The following is a 10,722-nucleotide window of genomic DNA, read 5'->3' on the forward strand; positions in this document are numbered from 1 at the left end:
AATGTGTTGCTGGAAAAGCGCAGCAGGTCAGGCAGCATCCAAGGAGCAGGAGAATCGACGTTTCGGGCATAAGCCCTTCTTCAGGAATGAGGAAAGTGTGTCCCTCCTCCCTACCTTTTATCTTAGCCTGCTGGACATACTTTCCTCATTCCTGAAGAAGGGCTTATGCCCGAAACGTCGATTCTCCTGCTCCTTGGATGCTGCCTGACCTGCTGCGCTTTTCCAGCAACACATTTTCAGATATGCACAAGGGCTGGGATCCTTTTAAAGTTAAACTTGTTGTAGCCAGTGGAAGGGAGGATGAAAAATCAAGGTGAGCCAGTTCCCTTTGTCTGCTTTCCTTTTTTCTGTCTCTGCACTGTCTCCATCTATTCATCTCACTCCTTTCCCCAAACTCACTCTCCATCATCTGCAAAAATACCACCTTTTCCATATGTTTTCACATCTGACAAACAGTGACTGAACTCGAAATGTTAACTCTGTTTTTCTCTATGCAGATGCTGCCAGGCCTGCTGAGTTTCTCCAGCACTTTATGATTTTGTTTCAGATCTCGAACATCTGCAGTTCTTTGTTTTGTTTCACAGATTGTTAATCCTGTTTAAGTTTTGGAATTTGTCGGAATAAATCTGAGAATAGCAACCAACAGAGGGCACTGGCTTGGGAGTTTCTTCATTTAACGTCTGCTTGATATTCCTGAATTACTGTAAAAGTTCATTCTGAGCAACAGACTGTGTTGCAATAGTATTATCTCCAGAGTCACTGCGGTTGCCAGTGGTTCACTACTCCCCCCGTGTCCCAGCACACTATGGATCTCTGGCAGAGTCTCCTCACCTGCTTGTACTGGGCTACTACATGGTTGCTTATTGGATTGTTAGGTGTTGTCTTGGCTTATCTCTGCTACATTCACTACATCCACCTGAAGTTTGATCACATACCAGGTCCTCCCAGAGACAGGTACGGCACTTTACAAACTGGGTGAGTATGATACTCTGGAAAACAGACAAGGGAATCAAGATCGACAGAGCAGTGGTATGCTGTATTAGGCAGAGGAGAAACAGGGAAAGCGTGCCAGGAATTGGTCAGACAAACTGCTAGGATTTTCTTTTGGAACATAATCCCTAAAAGTGCAGAGCCTCATTTTAAATAAACTGTAAACTGAACTTTCAAATATTTGTTTGCAAGTTGCCAGGTTACCATATATATGACAGCACTTGTATTCCCATGCTCTTTGATCATTAAATGAACACTCTCACTATAGTGTTTGTCTTTACAGTTTGGATACTGAAAGTTAAAAAGGACATGCATTAATGCAGCACTTCACTACATCTACAGCTTTAGTCGCTGACTTGCAGAAACTGTTCAATCATGGTCAAAGGTAGCACTAATGACTGTCGCAGCCAGCTGTGGGTTGAAATCTGCCTCCACCTCTCTCCAGCTTAACCTGTAGAGGTGATGCTGCAGGAATTTCAAAGAAAGACAGACTTGCACTTATACAGAACTTTCACAGTTACCAAATATCAAAAAGCACTTTACAGTGGAATCATTTTGAAATGTTGTGTCTGTTGGCTGTTTTCCCTGGAGCATTGGAGGTTGAGGGGTGACCTTATAGAGGTTTATAAAATCATGAGGATCATGGATGGGATAAGTAGACAAAGTATTTTCACTGGCATGGGGGAGTCCAGAATTAGAGGACATAATATTAGTGTGAGAGAGGAAACAATTAAAAGGAACCAATGGAACACCTTTTTCACTCAGAGGGTGGTGCGTGTATGGAATGAGCTGCCAGAGGAAGTGGTGGAGGCTGGTGCAAATACAGCATTTAAAAGGCATCTGGATGGGTATATAAATAGGAAGGGTTTAGAGGGCTATGGGCCAAGTGCTGGCAAATGGGACTAGAATAGGTTGGGATATCTGGTCGGCATGGACGATGTTTCTATGACTCTATACTGTAGGAAATCTAACAGACAACATGCCACAACAAACTGATGTCAGCTGAGAGATTAATATCGGCAAGAACTTGACTCTTTGAAATAGCATCATGCAATCTTTTACATCCAGGGCTTCAGATTAAAGGTGCATCCAAGACTGATCAGTCAGCACTCCTTCAGTACTGTCGTGCAGTCTTAATTTTGGTTTTTGTACTCAAGCCCTAGAGGGGGACTTAAATTTGGAACCTTGTGATTAAGAGGAAAAAGTATTATCAACTAAGCCAAGACTGACAACGTAGAACAGCCCACCATGCAACCTTAACATGTAGGAGCAGAATAGGCCTTTCAGCCCATCAAGTCTGCTCCACCATTCAATTAAGTCACGGTTGATTGATAATCCCCAAATCCACTTTCCTGCCTTATCCCTATATCATTTGATTCTTTATTATAAAAGGTCTGTTTGTTTCAGATTTAAAATATGCTCAACCACCCAACTTCAATCTGCAGAAAGAATTCTACAGGCTCCCTATTCTCTGAAGGAAGAAATTCTTCCTTATTTCTTTCCTAACTGGGTGACCGCTTATAATTCTCCTGGATCCTAGACTCTTCCACAAGGTGAAACAACTTCCCAGCATCTACCCTGTCAAGCCCCCTAAGAATTTTAAATGTTTAATAAGATAGCCTCTCATTCTTCTAAACTCCAATGATTAAAAGCCCAATCTACTCAACTTTTCACATTAGAAAATCCCTCCATCCAGCTCATGAACCTTCCTATATTTATACTCCATTCCCTTTGAAATAAAGGCTAACATTCCATTTCCCTTCCCTATTACTAGCTGAACTTAGATGCTAGTTTTTGTGATTTATGCACAAAGATTGCTAAACCCCTCTGTGCTGTAGCTTTCCCACTTAAACTATATTCAGTTTCTCTATTCTTCTTGACAAAGTGCATTTCCCCACATTACATTCCATCTGCCAAGTTTTCACCTTCTCACTTATATCACTCTGCAGACTCTATGTGCCATCTTCACCTCTTGCCTTCCAACCTATTTTTGTATCATCCATGAACTTGGCTACAACTTCCTCATCCAAATAAATAATTGTGGCCCCTGCACTGATCCCTGTGGCACTGTGCTAGTTACAGGTCTTCTACTAGTTAACCACCCCTCTATCCACACAACTATACTAACCCCAACACTATGGGCACTTATCATATGAAGTCGTTTTATAGAGTCATAGAGTCATACAGCACAGAAACAGATCCTTCGAACCAACCAGACCATGCTGATCATAATCTCAAACTAAACTAGTCCCATTTGCCTACACTTGCCTCATATCCCTCGAAACATTTCCTATTCATGTATTTATCTCAACGATTTTGAATGTTGTAACTGTATCTGCATCGAACACTTCCTCTCGACTGTCATTCCATACGTGTACCACCCTCTGCATGAAAACATTGCCCCTCATGTCTTTTTAAGTCTTTCTCCGCCAACCTTAAAAATATGCCAGCCAGCCTTTTAATCCCCCACCCCAGGGAAAAGACACCTGGCATTTGCCTTATCTATATACCTCATTATTTTAAAATAATGTCTTGCGTGCACTATCTTGTTACAACACATTTTAGAAACCCAAATACATTACATCTTTCCATTCACCTATATCTATCTTACTTAATATCTCCTCAAAGAATTTAGTGAATTTGTCAGACATGATTTCCCCTTCATGAAGCCGTACTGATTCTGCTTGTTTCTAAATGCTTTGCCAATTTTTTTATATAATAGAGTCATTGAGTCATAGAGATATACAGCCCGGAAACAGACCTTTCAGTCCAACTCATTCATGCCGCCCAGATATCCTAACCTAATCTAGTTCTTTTTGCCAGCACTTTTCTTAATAAGATGTTCAACTAGCTGGTCTATAGTTACTGTTTTTTTGTAAAACTCGCTGTTTTGAATGAGTGTTATATTGGCAGCTTTCCAATTCTCTAGGAATTTTACAAAATTGAGCATTCTTGAAGGATTATTACCAGTACGTCCACTATCTCTGTAGCCATTTCCTTTAATATCCAAAGATGGAACCCATCAGGTACAGAGGACGTTTTGGTCTTTAACCCCATTAGTTTTGTTAGTATTTTCTCTCTAGTGATAGCTGTTATGTGAATAGGACACAGAGCAGTACAGCACAGGAACAGGTCCACATCTCTGTGCCAACCATGATGCCATTCTGAACTGATCCCATCTGACTGCACATAGTCCATATCTCTGTATTCCCTGCCTGTTCATATGTCTGTCCAAATGCCTCTTAAATGTTGTTATTGTATCTGCTTCTATTACTTCTCCTGGCAGTATGTTCCACCTTCTGTGTAAAAAAACTTTCTTCACACATCTCCTTTAAACATTCCCCCTCTCACCTTAAACCCATTCTCCCTAGTATTGACATTTCCCACTCTGGGAAAAAGATTCTGACTATCCACCCTATCTAGGCCTCTCATCATTTTATAATTTGGAGGTGCCAGTGTTGGCCTGAGGTGGAAAAAGTTAAAAGACACACAACGCCAGGTTACAGTCCAACAGGATTATTTAGAAGCACTACCTTTCAGAGCACTGCTGATGAAGGAGCTGCGCTCGGAAAGCTAGTGCTTCTAAATAAACCTGTTGGACTATAACCTTCTGTTGTATAATTTTTAACATTACTTTATAAGCTTCTATCAGGTCACCCTCAGCGTCCAACAAAAACAAACCAAGTTTGTCCAATCCCTCCTTATAACTCATACACTCCAATCCAAACAACATCCTGGTAAACCTCTTCTGCACCCTCACCAAAGTTTCCACATCCTTCCTATAGTGTAGGGACCAGAACTGCAGACAATAGTCCAAATGTGGCCTAACCAAAGCTTTATTCAGTTGCAATGTGACTTGCCAGCTTTTACACTGACCGATGAAGACAAGAATGCCATACACCTTCTTTCTCACCTCATCCAGTTGTGACGCCACTTTCAGGGAACTATGGACATGCATCCCAACATCCCCCTGTATATCAATGCTCCTAAGAGTTCTGCTATTTAATGTATTTGCCCTCCCAAAATGCATCACCTCACACTTGTACAGATTAAACTCCATCTGCCATTTCTCCACCCAACTTTCCAACTGGTCTATATCCTACTGAGACGTTTGACAAGCTTCCTCACTATCCACAACTCATCTGCAAACTTACTTATCAGACCGCCTATGTTTTCATGCAAGTCAGTATGCAGATTTCAAACAGCAGAGGTCCCAGCACTGATCCTTGCAGAACACTACTGGCCACAGACCTCCAGTTAGAAAAACACCCCTCCACAATTTTCCCTTTTTTTTTAATGACCAAGCCTATTTTGTATTCAACTGACTAACTCACTGTGGATCCCATGTGACTTAATTTTCTGGACCTACTGTTTCTATAGCCACCCTCTTGCTTCTAATATATGTGTAAAATGCCTTGGGATTCTCCTAAATCCTACTTTCCAAGGACACTTCATAGCCATTTTTAGCTCTCCCTCTTAATTCCTTGTTTAAGTTCTTTCCTGCTTCCTTTATATTCCTCAAGGGGATTATCTTATTTCAGTTTCCTAAACCTTACATTGGCTTCCTTTCTCCTTTTACTGAACTTTCAATATCTTTTGTTATCCAGGGTTACTGAATCTTGCCATCCTAATCTTTCATCCACACAGGAAAATGCTGGTCCTGAACCCTGTCAACTAGTGTTTAAAAGACTTGCATGCGTCAGATGCAGACTTTACCCTCAAATTGCTCCCAAGCTACGTCTCCAGCTATTGCCTAATACTCTTTTAATTAGCTTTCCCTGAGTTTAGCCATTTCACCCAAAGACCAGTGATATCCTTGTCCACAACCATATTAAAACTTATATAATTATGGTCACTGTTCCCAAAATGTTCCCCCACTGATACTTTGTTCACCTGGCCAGGCTCATTCCCCAGTACAAGGTCCAGTACACCCTCTTCCCAAGTTGGACTATCTACATATTATTTCAAGAATCCCTCCTGGATGCACCTGACAAATTCTGCCCCATCTAAGCCCTGGCACTAACGGAGTCCCAGGCAATACTGGGGAAGCTAAAGTCATCCACTATAAAACTTGTTTTTATATTTTGCCTACATATCTGTTTCTCTATCTCCCACTGCCTATTGGAAGGCTTAAAGTATGGCCTCATCATAGTGATTGTACCTTTTTTATTCCCAGGTGCCACCCATACGGCCACACTGGATGAACCCTTCAAAATGTCCTCCCTTACTGCAGCTGTGACATTTTCCTTAGTCAGTAATGCAACTCCCCCACTCCTTTTATACCCTCACTACCACACCTGAAATCCTGGAGTATTGAGCAGCCAGTCCTGCCCTTCTCTCAGTCAAGTTTCTGCAATAGTTCCATGTACTAATCCCGGCTCTGAGGCCACCTGCCTTACCTGTTACATCTCTGCCTGTCATCCTTGTTATTCAATTTTCCGGGACACTGGTGCCAGCACAGTTCAAGTGAAGCCTATCTCGCCAGAACAGCTCTCTGCTACACAGTAATATAAAACCCAAAGAATTGTAGATGCTGGAAATCTGAAACAAAACCAGAGAATGCTGAAGAAACTGAACAGGCCTGGCAATGTCTGTAGAGTGAAGAACAATCAGTTTTTCAAGTCCAGTGAATTGGATTTTGAGTCCAGAACTGACAAAGGGTCAGCTGCCTTGTTTAGGCAAAAGCAGCTAAACACCTCTCTCCCTCCCCCACTGAACTCTTTGAGATGCTCAACTCCAGCACTCTAATGTAAGGCACACTCGAGGTGATAAGTCCCCACAATTAGTTGGCTACTTATGTACATCTCTGCTCAATCACATTCACTGAGACCAACTCCAACCCAAACTTTGGAGCTAAACCTTAGATCTCTGTTCAAGTGGACAAGTTTCCAGGGAACCACGATAGCAGACAACTGGCACCTTTAATACAGAATAAACCATTAGATCCCCACAGTATTAGAAAGCTGTGATTGCAGTAGAGTCAGGACAGATATTTACAAGGATGTTGTCTTATGAATCTTAGTTATAAGATAAAATTAGACAGGTTGGAGTTGTTTTCTGAGAAGGCTAAGGGAAGATTTAATTGAGGTGTGCAAAGAAAAGAGGTATTTTGTGCTTAGGAAGCCCCTTATCCCCTGGATGAGGAATATAGAATCTAAAGGCATTTATTGAGGGTGAGATTTGATGGAAAGCATTTTCACCCAGAGAATGGTGGTGGTGGGGGGGGAAGAGGAGAAGGAGGAGGAGGAGGAGGAGGAAGAGGGCCGCAACACTCATTATACTTTGATATGTGCTTGAAATATCCTGTTTTCCAAGATTGTAGCCTGAGAGCTGGAATGCTGGATGAGGCTAGGTAGCTCTTGTTGGCCAGTATGGACATGGATGGGCTGAATGGTCTCCTTCCATGTCGTAAATATTCATGCATGCTCCTAACACAAAGGGCCTAGCTCAGTCAGCCAATGAGAATCTTCTTCAGCTGGTTCTTGATTTCAATCCACCCCCTGAAAATAAAGCTGCTCAAGGCTCACAGAATTTTAAATGAGATTTTACTTTATTGTCTGTTACAATTTTCAGTCTAAATTAGTATTGCATAAGATTAAATTCAATTCCCTACAGTGCAGAAACAGGCCCTTCGGCCCAACAAGTCCACACCGACCCTCTGAAGAGCAACCCACCCAGACCCATTCCCCGACATTTGCCCCTGACTAATGCACCTAACACTATAGGCAATTTAGATAGGCCAATTCACCTGACCTGCACATCTTTGGTCAATGGGAGGAAACCGGAGCACCCAGAGGAAACCCATGTGGGGAGAATGTGCAAACTCCACACAGACAATTGCCCGAGGCAGGAATCAAACCCAGGTCCCTGGCGTGGTGAGGCAGCAGTGCTAACCATTGAGCCACCGTGCCACTTAAGACTTAGATACTTTCTTACTCAGCAAGTACATACACTCACTCCAATTATGCACAAATTGGCCATCATGTTTTCTAGATTACAATAGTGACTGCACTTAACAACAAGACTTTATTGGTTGAATGGTGATAATAGATGCCCTGAGATTGCGAAAGTGCTATAGAAATGCCATGTCTTTCTAATTGAACTCAAGCCGCTATATCACCACCACCATCCTATCCTTAGATGACATCGAAATCCACTCTCTCAATACACAACCTGCCACCTTCTCTCTAAATTGGATTAAGTGGAAGGTGTTAAATTATTGTATGTGCCTAAACATCATTGTTGTCCATCATATTCCAGCTTTCTCTTTGGACATGGTTCCTCACTTCAAAGATCAATGGAAGATTACAAACTGATCCATGACAAATTCCTGGAATGGTGAGTGTGTGATGCTGCCTGTGTCTTATTGAGAAAGATTTAAACTATCTCACATTTAAAGTGGGGAGTGAGGGAATGTTCTGTTACCATTGCAGTTCAAGGCTGTAATAACTGTTGTTGGGACAGGTGTAGACAACAGGGTCAGAAACTCACTTCCCTACAGTACAGTTGTTTTCTTGCTTCACTTCACTGGTTATAAAGAGCAGCTTTTAGCAGAATGAAGCAAAAATCTGGTGTGCAGTTGTATAGTCTGAGGTAATATGTGGGGAAAATTCTTATTTCAGATATTGATAAGGTACAAAATAAATTTTCAATATTTCAAACTTTGCTACCATCACATTTGCCACACATTGGCTCAGTCTCACTTAGTGGATTACTGACAGCAAGTTTAGTATAAATAATCAATCGCCGTGCATGTGTTTAGCTTCCAACTTCTCAGCATAACTATCTTTCTGGTGTTAAACAGATACAACTTCATGGTCAAACTTTGTGGATTCATGCAATGAATCCCTCTTTAGAAATCATTTATTTATATATAGAATAACAGATATCCAGGAATGAGTTACAGACTGGAATCTAATTGAGGAGTTCAGGGTGGTTTATATGTATAGAATAACAGATACCCAGGAGTGAGATACAGACTGAGATCTAAATGAAGGGTTTGGGTATTTATTTTAAAAGTAACAGAAATCTGCGACTGAGTTAAAGACTGGAATCCAATCAAGACACTGGGGTTTATAATCAGAATAACAGATACCCGGGATAAGGTATAGACTGGATTCTAAACGAGAGGTTCGGGGTGATGTATGTATAGAATAACAGATACTCGGGAGTGAGTTACCGACTGGAGTCTAATCAAGGGGTTTGGTGGTGCAGGAAGGGGTTACACATTGTGACGACCAAGACTGTGTACTAACACTTAAGTCCCAGTGGTCATGGTTCAGAACATAAAATTAGAATACTTCTTCAAGTTATTAAGCTGGCCAATCACATACCTTATCTACGTCAGGATTTTAACAGAAAGTTCCATCGTCCAGGTTTATCAATAAGCACAATTATTGGTTTGTTATCAAATCAAATTTCATACAATGAAGTTGCAGTAATTTTTTTAACACACAGTCTCCCTTTAAATATCCCCCCCCCCCCCCCACATAGACTTAGTGCAAAGAGACAAAAAGTTTTCTTTCTGCACGGATTGGCTTTCTGAAAAAAAACTTTCAAGAATGGATTGTTTGTGAAGGCAGATGGATAAAGCGGTGTTGTTCAGGCAGGTTTGGTCAAGTTCACACGGTGGTTTCTGGAAGCTTTCAAACAAAGCTTGCTCAGAAAATACAATATTCAGAAGTTGCTGCAATCAATCTTTCAGGCAAACTAGCAGGTTTAGTCCAGAACTCAGAGGGTTCTTTAGGTTTTGTTTCCAAAAATGGGAGCCCTTCCTCACAGACTACTAGTCCTCCAGCTGAAGCAGATAAAAGCAGCAGCTCCCTGCGCCAGCCTCTGTTCCAACAGGCAAAGGAAATAGTTACCACCAGTCATGGGAGTTCTGGTAAGCCTTGCTAAAAAAATCTCCAATATCCACAGTGACTTTTAACCTCTTTTTAAAAAAAACTCAAAGTATTTCCATAACACTTGAAATCATTAAATTTTTCTACAATCCTCCAAAACGTAAGACCTCCAAGGAATACTAATTGTGAAGCATTTTCAGAACAGCAGACTGAAGTTTTCTATAACGAATGTTTTGATTGTTTTAGGAGTGAGAAATACGGACCGGTAGTTCGGCTGTATGTTTTGCACCGTGTGTCAATTATTGTCACACACCCTGAGGCAATAAAGGTAGGGAATAACCTTTATTTACTCGCAGACTGATTAGACTAGTGATGAGATTCTAGATTACTGCGTGATTCTCATTTTATCTGGCGCATTTAGCCACTCCCTCACCTTGAGTGTCTCCTTCAGTTGACCCTGTACTAGTCCATGCTCCTCTGAAATCTCCTATTGCCACAAATATTCCACCTGACACATTCTTACCATTAGTTTTATTTTTTGTTGTGTGTCATGATTTTTATTTCTTCAACAGAAAAGCCAGCACACATTTAAGCAGCGTGATGGATGGTCAGTTAAAGAGCTCAATAAGACTCCAATTTAAACTTTCTTCCCCCACAGAACTCAAACCTTAATGATTTCTTCATTCTCAGGATGTGAGTGTTTGCCAAGATATAACACTCGTTTGGCCTTGACACCACCCCCTCCCTAATTCTGTGACCACGCTAACCATACAACCCTCTGGAATGTCTGCATTCTTCCCATTGGCACCTCTTGCACCTAGCTATCAGGTACCACACCTGTCACTGTAACACTCTGATATAACACACACCCCTCAGTGTAACACTCTGA

The 10,722-nt window shown here is 41.4% G+C and overlaps 1 protein-coding gene across 2 annotated transcripts; it reads left to right on the forward strand.

Moving 5' to 3' along the window:
• The first annotated feature begins 706 nt into the window (after window positions 1-706).
• On the forward strand, window positions 707-10,209 carry LOC122547545 (cholesterol 24-hydroxylase-like). 2 transcript variants are annotated; one of them, XM_043686161.1, is made up of 3 exons: window positions 707-975; window positions 8,251-8,328; window positions 10,080-10,209. In XM_043686161.1, exons 1-3 carry the CDS (start codon window positions 806-808, stop codon window positions 10,192-10,194), a joined length of 363 nt encoding a protein of 120 aa, XP_043542096.1. In that variant the 5' UTR covers window positions 707-805; the 3' UTR covers window positions 10,195-10,209. The 2 variants fall into 2 exon arrangements, with proteins under 2 accessions (XP_043542096.1, XP_043542097.1); XM_043686162.1 differs by having other exon boundaries at window positions 710-954.
• The last annotated feature ends 513 nt before the right edge of the window (window positions 10,210-10,722 follow it).

Source organism: Chiloscyllium plagiosum, unplaced genomic scaffold (genome assembly GCF_004010195.1).
Source record: "Chiloscyllium plagiosum isolate BGI_BamShark_2017 unplaced genomic scaffold, ASM401019v2 scaf_10225, whole genome shotgun sequence".
Lineage (NCBI taxonomy): Eukaryota > Metazoa > Chordata > Chondrichthyes > Orectolobiformes > Hemiscylliidae > Chiloscyllium > Chiloscyllium plagiosum.

Coding starts and splice junctions, on each gene's coding strand:
- LOC122547545 (XM_043686161.1), top strand. CDS start 806: ATGGATCTCTGGCAGAGTCTCCTCACCTGCTTGTACTGGGCTACTACA. Junction 976..8,250: donor TACGGCACTTTACAAACTGG/GTGAGTATGATA, acceptor ATCATATTCCAG/CTTTCTCTTTGGACATGGTT. Junction 8,329..10,079: donor CATGACAAATTCCTGGAATG/GTGAGTGTGTGA, acceptor TGATTGTTTTAG/GAGTGAGAAATACGGACCGG.